Source organism: Apostichopus japonicus, chromosome 17 (genome assembly GCF_037975245.1).
Source record: "Apostichopus japonicus isolate 1M-3 chromosome 17, ASM3797524v1, whole genome shotgun sequence".
NCBI lineage: Eukaryota > Metazoa > Echinodermata > Holothuroidea > Aspidochirotida > Stichopodidae > Apostichopus > Apostichopus japonicus.
In genome coordinates, this window is record NC_092577.1 from 10,485,634 (window position 1) to 10,498,851 (window position 13,218).

General features: G+C 36.0%; 1 protein-coding gene and 1 long non-coding RNA gene across 2 annotated transcripts; one reads left to right on the forward strand and one right to left on the reverse strand.

The window, feature by feature from the left end:
- Positions 1-522: 522 nt before the first annotated feature.
- LOC139984402 (uncharacterized) lies at positions 523-7,517 on the forward strand. Its single transcript, XR_011799067.1, has 3 exons — positions 523-4,459; positions 5,995-6,093; positions 6,476-7,517. It is a non-coding gene; the product is annotated as an uncharacterized lncRNA (long non-coding RNA).
- On the reverse strand, positions 6,508-12,847 carry LOC139984401 (uncharacterized). The gene is made up of 2 exons (XM_071998318.1): positions 12,688-12,847; positions 6,508-10,706 (listed from the first exon to the last, which is right to left on the reverse strand). The coding sequence occupies exon 2, from the start codon at positions 10,677-10,679 to the stop codon at positions 8,634-8,636; it is 2,046 nt and encodes a 681-aa protein (XP_071854419.1). The 5' UTR covers positions 10,680-10,706; positions 12,688-12,847; the 3' UTR covers positions 6,508-8,633.
- Positions 12,848-13,218: the final 371 nt, after the last annotated feature.

Genomic DNA, 13,218 nt, shown 5'->3' on the forward strand with positions numbered 1-13,218 from the left:
GAAATTTCCAATATATTTTCTAAAATTGTACTCCTTATTTGTCAATTATGAGTCATATCTTATTTCTCTGGTTTGCTATATATATATATATATATATATATATATATATATATATATATATATATCCATCCATCCATCCATCCATCCATCCATCCATCCATCCATCCATCCATCCATCCATCCATCCATCCATCCATCCATCCATCCATCCATCCATCCATCCATCCATCCATCCATCCATCCATCCATCCATCCATCCATCCATCCATCCATCCATCCATCCATCCATCCATCCATCCATCCATCCATCCATCCATCCATCCATCCATCCATCCATCCATCCATCCATCCATCCATCCATCCATCCATCCATCCATCCATCTATATATATATATATATATGTATATATATATATATATATATATATATATGTATATATATATATATATATATATATGTAACCCCTCCTTCCCTTCGGTAAAGGTAATTAGGACAATTGGTGAGCAATATGTGTATCAAGTGGGCCTAGGCTTCAAGACAGGATAAAATTGTCTCCATGTCCGAATTGTTCAATGCTGATATTCAATACAACTGCTGAGTCAGTTCTACACAGGTTACAATGAGAGACACAAAACACAAAGAAATGTACCATGAACTACTTATATTTCCAATCCTCCAATTATGGGAAATGGGGATGTTATAAGGCTATCAATGGCACAAAACAATAAAAAGTATCTACATTACAAAATATGTCAACTCGACCACACTCTTCAATATTAAATCTTGCAGTTATATAACATACTAGTTACTGTGGTACTGAACACTGTACATCAACATGCAGCACAGGTGGTATAGACAATATTAACAATAATAAGGTTACAGTGTGCACTGGACTATACACTGAACATTTAGAACTTAGAAAACTTAAACATATTTTCTATGGCCATGACAAAGGTTACAATAAAAGGAATACTTAAACTTATCTGGTTTTACACTGGTGCTCTCGCAAACTGCTCGCTTTCTTGTTTCAACGCGGAAAGTTCATTTTCGCGAATTAGGGTTCCGGTGTACATCAGTGTGCTCCATAAATGACTTGGTAATATGCTGCAGTCCAGCGATTCACAAAACGATATGACAATTTAACAAAATAGTTAGGGTTATAGACTATAGTGACGTCTACAGCTCGGTGGTAGCATCCGGTTCCTTAGGTAAATACAAAGTACAGGTAGGCTCCAAGAACAGCAATTAAGTAAAATATGAAAAGTCCATGGTAACCATCTCGGCAAGATCCAGAACAGTGGCCTAAAAGATACTAATATGACATTCTCATCATAATTTAAGAATATAACTTTACATGATGGACATCTTCAAAACTCCCTATTTATACAACACTTTTTCCTTTAATAAAAATATCGTAAGTACAATAGATCAAGCAAGAGAAGTCTTGCTCTCCCTAGATGAAGAAACAATCTCTAAATATATAAAGATACAATGTTACCAGAACTATGTGACAACAAGTGACAACAACTCCAGGCCACATGGCTTCCCCACATCATATTGGTTACTTCTAGCAAAAATTCCGTTGACCAACTAATAATATGACCAATCAGTAATTACATGATGGATTAGTCCTTATAAATATTCATGTCACCATGTGCCTTCCCTTCCCCAGCACTGGGCTATTTTGTAACCTTTTCCCACCAATACACTATAAATACTATTGTTCTAGGTATAAACCACAAGCGCTATTGTCTAGCAGGCTCAGTTTATCTCAGGAGAGAAAAGTAGCAAAAGATACATACAAAAAGGCTTTGTGAAAGTAAAATAACCATCACTAATCTGCAATATACTCAGCAGAGACAGGAAGTGTCTGTTTACTCTTTTTAATTAAAATTATCTACACTATTGACAGAAATTGCTTCAACTAGCAAGTGAAAACAACTAACGCACTATGTCATGACACCAGGGTTACATATATATATATATCTATATATATATCTATATATATATATATATATAAAATCTTTAAAATCACGACGGAATCGGATTAAATTAATCCGACACGGATTACAAATAATCCGATTTTCCAAAAGTTTTGTTAATCCAGCAAAATTCAATCAGTCGCTTAGACTTCAGTGCCATGCCGACACTCTTCTCTATTAAAAGATTCAATTCATGCTACTCCTTGTAAATTTCGGTGATCATGCCACTAAAGAAAAACTAGTTTTGCTTGAAAGTTCTGCATAACCAAATATTGGCTGTTTTACTATAACATAGTTAACTAAAAATTTTTATGTTTGGTGACGAAATTCAAATATCAAGTACCATTGGACAGAATAGTCCTACTGTGCGGTCACAGCAATAGGATGGTACACTGTACTAACTTAAATCTCTGTCATGCATGTATATTACTGACTGTGGAACGTTGACAAAGGACTTTCAGCTGCAAACTATGTTTTACAGACGGTAAACCTAATAACATCAGTTACTTTAGAAACCTCAACTAACGTCATACAGCCATCATGATCACTGTTGAAGATCAGTATCACATCAGGAGTACCGTTGAATTCTGATTTAAAGATTGGTTCGTCGATCTGAGTTTATTGAATTACTGTAAATGAGCTATAAAAGGGTCATAAAAACCCATTACTTTTTCCTATCAATGCTATCATTGGTGAGAAAAGAAATTATTTAAGAGATCAACGTGCCATGAAACAGTTACAGTGCGTCACTTATTTGATATTAGTGTCACAAAACATTTTCATTTTCATGGAGACTGCTGGTACATTAGAATGTTTATCTTAGAAATGGTGTAAACACTGTATTCTAGTCAATGCAAATCGAACATATGGTTTCACTCTGTTTATCCGTGACCATAAATGATGTTGGCATACAACAGTGGTTTCAATATGATTTTCAATATGTTTCTTCTCTCCTCTGCAGAGCTAACCAAAGAAAAGGTATCTACGAACAATATAATAGAGTATAGATTACGATATCCTCATATATACAACGTAACGAAAACTAACGAGAACTAAAATCACACTAAAGCTTCGTTTATCAAGGCTCAACAGAAAACCCTAAAATATCTTGTTAATTCAAATGGCTTATCTCTTATTACGAAAGGTTAATATGAAACAAAATTGTTTGCAAACTCCTTATCCACTATACGGCCTGTGTTAAAGAATGTGTAAAATTTAGTGGGCCTGACGTTTCGATCCTGGCAGTATCTTCTTCAAAGGGTTGAATGACAAGTAACATTAACATAAGGGACAAATACACGCATGGCAGAATACAAACAGGTTAAAGAGCAGGGTGAACACCAAAGAGATAGAGAATTAGTAGACAAGGGATGGAGAGAAGAAACAAACAAACAAACAAGGGGAAGAGGACAGGTAGGAGATAAACTGTGGAGGGAAAGAGAGAGGATTAAATAAAAAGCTTATTATAGGTTGATAAAACTAAAAGTATTTGACATATGGACCATCTTTGTATGACATAAAAGCAATGTACTAGACTTTTCAGATACCGTAAGAATCATTTACTGATCAAAATCTGTCTACAAATTGAAGAGCATATTCCAAGTAATGGTAGACTATAATTATGGTTTGCCACAATCTGACGGTACCAAATTCGATTGTTGAGAAATTAAAGATATGCTCGAATGTCAGGAGATGGAAAAAAGTAAAACATCAATAAAGAAAGTTATTAAAAATGTTAAACTTCAAATGAAAACTTTAAACATAGCGCTAAACGTGAAGTAACCGACTTATTTCATATTCGGCAAAACGACAGATAACTCAGAGACAAATATGACAAAAGATTTCAAATATAAGAGATTTCCTTAACGAAAGGAAAAGTAAAAATTGCGACGGGAAGTTCAAACTCAATCACATCTAGTATTGGGTACCACAGTCGCTAAGTTCCTTTGTGTCGACGAAGAAAATACAGTTATCAATTTTTTGGATATCTCACTAGGGATAAAACTGGTCCACCGTCATTTACGTTCAAGGATTAATGATCTATTTCTCCACTAGACCGTAGGTATACATCTTTCCCACCTGGGATGTTACAATAATGAGTTTTTCCGCAGTATCCATTTGTAATGTAGTCACACAACGGGAACTGTCATCTATCCGTCTAGTTGATAGTAACTGTCTCCCATCCTGGCTATACTGCGTCAAGATACGCTTTACATGTCCAGGGCCCCGTTCCACAAAGACTAACTTACGCTTGATCTTGAGATCAAACTTAAGTTCGATTCTCATGCGATTGATCGTAGCGTAAGTTCGATCGTTAAGTAGCGTTCCACAAAATCAAACTTACGCTACGCATGATTTTAATTAATATTTGGTTAGTGGACGAGGCTACTGTGACCTTTCGTGACCTCAAATCACTTGTGTCTCCGAAGTTTTGACACGGCGAACAACCTGTCGGCGCATTACATGTCATCAAAATGGTGAGTAAATATCAGATAAATGTGTCAGAATAAACATTTAACCACAATCTTTACAAGAATAACCTTTACCATATTTTATTGCACTGGTTCGTTGTGTGCTACGACTCAAAAACATTGAAAGATCCTCCGTAGACCGCATTTTATCTGCCAACTTGGTAGTCTTTGCGTACGTTAAATTAGTTTAATACATGCAGTCAGTGTTATATGTAGGCTATGTACTAGAGCCTAGAGGAATACACAGGACAACGTTAGGCCTGTCTACGTCTTTTCTTAAGTTTAGGCCTAGCAGTAGCACAAATTTATATTAGCAAATGACTACAGTATAAAGGATAAACTACATAAGTATACGCCTGTATTATTACACGGACGACTTATTATTACAAGACTATACAAGTATACTTAGGCCTATAACGGTACCCGGCTAATGATTACAAGTGGGATCATTGACTGATATTGATAAATTGTCACAATTTCGTAGTAAGGAACTCTGTATGAAGTCCAGACTAAAGAGAGAGGTATAGTTATTGGACTTGCACCCTTAAGTTATACTTATAGGCTTAATTCTGAACAAAAGTGAAAGTCACCTTGCTTCCGACTAAGGCCTTGCTAGCCTAATTTTTTTAAAGTCCACAAAACAAAAGTAAAAGCAGTAATAGCCTACTGTAAGTCTACAGGGCCTAACCTACACACACTAACGTCTGATTTGTATACCCATGGAGCTTATAAACAGATAGCTCCATGGTATACACTATGTTTCTTTTGGCTGAACTTAAGCTGACCGGGAGTTTACATCCTTAGTACCTGTAAAATGATTTATTTTGGATTGTTTCAGTCTAGGCCTAAATCATTGTTAAATCGGAAGTTGTCTTTTTGAAAGGCAACACTGCAGGTAAACAGGGTTTTTGTTATTATGGACCTTCCTTGCTAGGTGTACACAAAGCAAGCAACTTTATCCTAGACGAGGCCAGAGTAGCTAAGTCGGGCTGGGACTCTACTACAAAATACAAACACGTTTAAAGCCGATCGTAATTCAAGGGACATGGCTTGAGAAGCTATTACAATTAAAGCTGTTCAATGGGATGAGCAGCCGTGTGTGCTGCTTGCCTATAGCCATTGACTGTTGGAACTCAAAAGAGAGGTCACAGGGTTTAGCCTGGTATTGGCAAGGCTGGCTCATTAAGTTTAGAGCACAGTGTTCTTGAGTCGTTAATGATAACTTGACAATTTTCACAGTAACCATTTTTCCTAGTCTAACTCAAAAGAAAGAAATCCAGGAAAAAAAATTTTCCCAGCAAGAAATGTTTATTCTTTGCCAGTTTGTCAAAGAAAATCGTGATAAATTGTTTGGTCGAGCTGGACATTGCTTTCTGAACTAAAAATGAAGTGGTCAGATTTGAAGATTTTGGCCAAAAAATATCAAAGAGCTAAACATGCAACAGGTAAATAGCATTTATTGGCACCTCACATCCATCACATTTTCTTGACACATAGTAAAATCCAAATTGATAAACATTGTTCATATCATTTTATTATAGGTGGAGGGCCAGCAGCTGTATACAGCCCTGTTTACGAGGCCCTGCTCTGGGGACATCAAAGACCGACCCTTTGACTGCTTTTTAAGCGAGTCATCACAGGTACAATTTATTTTTGATATACATGTTAACAGACCCAATTTGATGTTGAGTACAAGAAGCCTATGGTTTTTGGTGGAGGTTAAAGGTCATTTGTGATCACCAGAAGTCAAATTGTGAAAGCCTAGAAAAACTTACAGCACTCCAACTTAATATCATGCACAATATGTTTTTGGTACCCTTGATGAATAATTTTGAAAAAGATAAAGGGCATTAAAAGGAAAAATAGTTACCTTTTTCCAAAGTGAAAAAATCCTTTCACAGAATTTTAAATTATGTGCAATTATTCTATTGTTACGTCTTATAAAGGGGACGGCATCCATAATGGAAGGGTTAAAGGAGTATCTTGTAATTGATCAATTGTTTTCATTTGCTCTATTCACAGGATTCACATGCACCAACAGAAATGTCACCAAACAGGCAGTCAACCCATGCCCCAACAGTTCATTCCAGGCTAAAGAAGCCAGTTATACTGTCTCACTGTTTTAATTACACAGCCTACACTATAGTGTACTCTTCTACGTGGAATATAGGCCTATTGGTTTTTTTTACTAATGTAGCTTTATTGCATATACAAGTGAACTACTACTTGAATAGGAAAACCATCTGAGAGGGAGTTGTAGATAATATTAATGATCAAGGATTGTACACTGCCTTTCCAACCATCTTTGAGTTGAATGTAATTTCTGAACCGTTCATTATGTAACAGCATTGTAGGTCAACTTTAGATACTAATTTTTAGCTTGTAAACTATCTGCCTTAGATATTAAATTTCTATCGGGTGTATACTACTGGAACTAAATTGATGGTCAACGTAACTTAAATTTTCTGCCCTTTTGCTAAGATCATGTGTAGTATCTGTTCTCTTTTGAGGGGAATGGTTATGCACACCTGACGATGATCACACAGTCACAGTCCCGATGCAAAGAGATTAGGGTTGAGAGCGGATCAGTCGTTCGGTAGTTTGGTGTTCGTGCCCAGGTTCTTTCCTGGGCGACTTTTTCTTAAAAAGTATATAACTTAATTAAATTCAAAATGCGATTTTAAGTTGTTATGTTAGAATGTCAGAACTTTTTTTTATTTGCTCGAATGCATGTGGTATATGAAAATGCAAAATGTTTGGTTGACATGACATTCATATTCTTTGCTGACACTATATACAGCCAAAACTAATTTGCCTCTTTTTAAGTAAACAAGGATAGGGGAAGAGTTTTGGTTCTATTAGCATGCCATCGCCAAGCAGACATCAAAATTTGCTCTTGAGCTGGCTGTTGACATGCTCAATCTTGGCTGGTGTCCTTGTCTGAGCACTGCAATTAAAGAATAACTATAAATTTGAAGACAGCTGTTTATTTCATTGTTCACTATTAAGTAATTTATGTCTATTTTTGTCCGTATGGTGAACTACAATATACAGTAACAACTGATACTATTGAGTTTGCGATTTTGTGTGTGTGCTTTTTGGACAAATCGAAAGCGGTATATAAATAGATACCATATAGATATGATACCATACCTCGATATATTTTGGTTTTTATAAGCTTACTTATTGAATGAGGTCTCTTCGAGTTCTGAATAGGCGTCATCAACCACGGCTGTATTTGATAAATATAGTCCCCAAGAAGTATCCCTTGAAGTTGGTGGTCCTCAAACTGTCTCCCAACAAGGCTTTCACATAATATCCTACTGTCATGGCCATCGTGCTACAACATTGATGATTTTGTATTTTGCACTACAAATTAACTGTACATTGATTGCATGTCTACCTGTACAGCTAACAAATACATACTCATCCGGCCCATAGTTACTACCGTGGATTCCAGTCAATGTCCTATATACTGTACCCACAACCTGTGGAAATCCTGCTACCAAAAAATAAATCTCTCGAGCCTTGGTCACAGAGGCTGGAGTGGTTAGGAACTGAATTTCATCATTTCGGATTTGAACCAATGCTCTTGTAACCCTCCTCAATGCCCGTGAGGCAGATGACTTGCTGCATCCGTGTAAAGAGGCACACCCTGCTAAGGCACTTTTTGATCGTAATTCATGAAATCTTAGTGCATTGATAACCTGCAAACTGGCCGACAGAGCCCTACTTCTGTTGGTGGGATGTTCTAACTTGGCCAAACTCATACAGCCTAGCCTAGTAAACCTTTATCTTTGGTATCATTGTAAAGTTCAAAAGGCTGCCGTCTGTCTCTAAAAATTCTCTCTCTTGGTAGAATTCGACGATAAATTCGACGATTACGTTGTTGACCAGCTTGCTGATACAAATATAACGCCATTTGTGCACAAGTATATAAAATTTACATTTTATTACATCTACATGTAGACAGTAAGAAGCTAAACAAATTGTATATCAATTGCTTACCATAGCAAAGTATCATACTTACGATTGATCTGGATCACTACTTAAAGTTACGCATGATCGGATCGAACTTACGCTTCATATCAAGCGTAAGTTTCTTTGTGGAACGGAGATAAGTTTGATATCAAACTTACGCTCGATCAGCTGACTTACGCACGATCGATCAAACTTAAGATCAAGCGTAACTCTTTGTGGAACGGGGCCCTGATATTTCGGCTCGCCATAACATGTAGATATAATCGCTCTTGTCGGTACACACATTAAAAGGAACCCAGTCAGCTTCATCTAAATCTGGTTTTGTGAATTCATATCTCATCTTACTCTCTGATCCATCGATGTCGACTGCAAACGCTCTCTTACCGTAATAGTCACAGATCAGGAAACTTTGACCTTGTATAGTGATATCAGAAGATGCAGTGAATACATCTGGAAGAGTCGTCGTGTGACTGTAATTCAACTGACCATCAAATACATATAAATGTCTGCTGTTGGTACCTACTACGATTTTATCTTTGACAGAGTCACTTGCTACACAGAACACCTCCCGACGTTGTGGCCAACTGCTGATGACGTCACTTATTTTCTGACTGTGGTATGAACCATTACGAACATCGTAAATCCCGATTTCATCAGGAATGCAAACTGTTACAACTTTGAACTTTGATAAAGGACAGCAGAAACGACACAGAGTAAATCCCAGTTCTCTTTCCATCTGATCCTGTCGTAGTATTTTCCCTTTTCTGTTGATAACAGAAATGTGTGAGTATTCTTCAGGTTCACAGGCACCAGTGATAACGATGTTGCCATCCCCACTGCAAGCCATACCATTTATCCACCATCCGTTATCCCTGAATCCATTTATATCAACAACAGACTCTTCGTTATCAGCAATTATCACGTTATCAGGGATAACTTTTGTAATATCACAAACACTAAAGTCAGATAAAGATTCTAACTGTGGATATTCCTTCTTCATTTCTTCTATCAGAGGTTCACAGGCTGCTCTAATATCAGGGATACACTGAGAGTATGTCCACTCGTCCTTAGAAGCAAAGATAGATGAAGTCGTTGCTGTGAAGTTCTGGTAACGGTTTATAATCTTGTCACAATAATCTGACATTTCCATTAGTTGGTTGTTATACTCTTTCCTACGTTTTTCTTTGATTGTTGTCAAATTTCTTAAATTTTCAGCTAATTGTTTGAGCTTTCTGTGCAGTTCACTATCAATTTCGTCGCATTTTACGTTAAACTTTCCACATTCGTCATCGTATCTGCTCTTAGTAGTTTTCCTAATTTCACGATATTTCTCTTTCAACTTGTTTAATTCTTCATTATAATTTAAATCGATTAGCTTGTTTTCCTCTTTTCTGTTGTATTCTATGTCCTTTAAGCCTTGTTCACGCTCAGCAGAACTTTTTCCCATTTCATGTTGGACTTTGCTAACCTGTTTATCGTACTGATGTTGCAATGTATTTGTCATTTTCTGGTCATTTTCATTAAGCATTTTTGATGTACTATCAATCTGCTGTGGTAAGCTTAATAACTTACTTTTGTATTGATCTATTTCAGCAAGTTTTGACTCCAGCAATTTTCTTTCACTCTCTGCTAGTTCAGTGACGTCATGTAGTTTATGGCCTTTGTGCTTACCGTAGGTACATGCGATACAAACAGGTACATTTCCGCAAGTACAACAGCACAACATGGCTGCATGTTTGACATGTGTTTGACACCTGGGATCTTCAGATATTGCCGACAATTTCTCCAGTGTTAAGTTCTTTGATTCAATGTGATCCAATTTCAGACTGTGTGGTATGTGTTCCTTGAACATTTTATTGCTGACGTGAACAATGTAACATTGATCACATAAAAAATCTTCGCACTTAAAGCAGTATGCTGAAACTGTCGTACTCTTTGAACAACTGACACACTTTTTCAAGTCTTTATTTTCGTATGAATTTTGTAGTTGTATAAACTCAAGCATACTTTTCATATGAAAATCAGTCTTGAATCCAAGCTCTCCATTTGTTGGTACCAAGCATTCATGTTTACACATTGGACATTTAAATGTCCCATCGTGGCTTGCTCGAACGATCTCTTTCAAACAGTTCCTGCAGTATCGGTGAAGACACGGTAACAGCTTTGGTTCTGTGAAGTGATCCAAGCAAACAGGGCACATGAAAAAACTCTCGGTCAAGTCCTTCAGAAGAGTTAATGAAGCCATTTTAGTGGAATTCGTTATTTCGTTAACCTAGATGTAGAAAGTAAATGACAAAACACGCACATTGTAAACAGTTTGCTGTAAAATTATTTCATCCTTAAAATTTGTATTTTAGTTCAGGAACCATCATGAAACTTTAGAATGAACTTTGACTTGCAAAGTTTATGGTCAGAAAGAGGATCTGACATTTGTAAGTTATCTGCCTCATTTTTCTTCTTTAGACAAATTATAGTGAACCGCCGGCTTCTTACAATATTGAAATTATAAAAACTTTAGGCTACAAGAAATACATAATAAATACATAATTAGAAAACAACCTGTGCGCCACATTAGTATAGCGACGTGATTTCGAGGAGCATCTCCCGATATTATGATATTCTGGTCTCTGTGTGTTTCACTTAAAGTATGTTATTATATTCCATGAACTTTAACTTGATTTTAGTTAAAGTATCTTAGTTAAAAGTTGATATTTTAAATCAAACTGTTCCATATATTTCTTTTAATGGTTTGGTGAAAAATATGAAGAAGGATCATATGGTAAGCATCATTTTGATTTGATTGTGAATTTGACTCCTATTTTTATCTGTAGTTTATATTTTATTTTGTACCTAAAGAGAACTTGAGGCAAACAGGTGTAGTATAACAGAATTCACACTGATGAAGTTTTCCACATTTCAATATATCGATAATACGAATATTAAGGTAGATTTCAAACCAAATAGCACCGCATCCCTTTTGGTAAATTGGAACCCTATCTAAATCTTAGTTCGTGTTTACAATAAAGTGCTATAAAAATATAATATTTTGGGGGGGTCAGGAAAAGGCTTCAATAACGAAAACCTAACTGTACAAACTCGAAAATTCTGTAGGAGTCCAAATTTCACCATGATGCTAAACATATTTCCTTCTTCCATCAAAGGTAACGTTACCCTTGAACTATCATGTTCATTAAATAATTTATATTGTCTTGCATGATACAAGTTCTTTATTTTGTTAGCGAATGCTGAACTATTTTGACAATAACGCAAAATGTAAGGTTTTCTTTAACACAAATGTGTATCCATTTTGGTTTCAAAGATCACAGGCTTGCTTTATAAGTAGTCCATAATCTATTATCCATACAGTTGTCACCCTCTGAGCGTTTGCCAACTTGTTGTTGGACAGAGCAACTAATTCAAAATAAACATCTTCATCAAATTTCAATGGGTATTTTCCTATTATGTTACGGTAACTATCATTCCTTTGAAGCGAATTCTATATTTAAACTTAACATAAATATTAAACTTACATATAGATATTGTCAATATTAGATTACACATTTATATGGCTCCAACATCAACACTTTAGTGTCGGTGGATAAACAATTTCATTTTCACATTTATAGTTTACAGACTTCACGGCTCTACGTATACAAATAGGGCCTATATGTGTTCTTTAGAATGTCATTTTTCTTTCTATTACGTTTAAGAAATAACCAAAAAGAGGTTTATTCTCATAGTAAATTGCTGTAGCTACCTGCAGGATTGTACTAAAGGTAAACTACTCATGTACAATATAGCAATAGAAATGCTTGTGTAAGGTTGCTAGTTACAACTGGAAAGTACCCTATATGGGTCAGTTTGGCCAGTATGAAGTTCTCGCAATGGAGGCAATCTAACCTTACATTTTACAGCTGTGTTTGTTTACCGCCTGGTAAAAAATCCCATTAAGCCAAATCAGATATGAATTTTGAGCCGTTTAAGTCGTATGTTATATAAAACGGAAAACCTCTGCTGCAGAAATAATCTATAGTAACTAGTCAAAATTCGTTGGAGTGAAAATTATTAAAATCCATCAAGCTATTAAAAGTCGTTTCCTGTAACAAACGTAAGTAGGCCTAGTCTGCAGCAGGTATAGTCCACAGCGTAGCTAGTCAAAAATCGTGGAATAAAAAATTAGTACTTCAGAAACTGTTTTGAGGCACACTAACTTCAAAGAATGTTCAATCCATATTTTGAAGCCAAGAATTTACCTGGATTTTACTTTGGATGTATCTCGTAACGGTTGGTTTTGTAACTTCTTTGTCAGGTTTCAGTCACAATGATCAAGTCCCGAGTCATAGCAGCCCTGGTTAATTCGCTACATTATTCTGTACGTTGCTTGTATCTCAGTGTACTGCTGTCGAATTGTGTCACCGATAGCATACGCACGTACTCCATTATATATAGAGAATATCAAACAGAGGGCGATGTCTCGGCCAATTGAAAGACATCATGCACGTTCGTCTACGTTGGTGTGGAAACAAATCAAGGTACGTGTGTCTTTGATACATTCAACACAGTTTTCCCTTATTTTACATTCTATATACTAAGGTCTCAAAGGTCCCTGGGAAATTATTTACAAATTTTAATTACTCAAAATCCAGTCACTTTTGGCAATAGGAACTTATGCATTGTTGCAAAGGTATTGAAAGAGGTTTCCATTTTTTTGGTTAAATAATATACGGTTAGCAAATATCCAAATGTGTCATTCAAGATACACTGTAACTTACTTTGCCAATTTG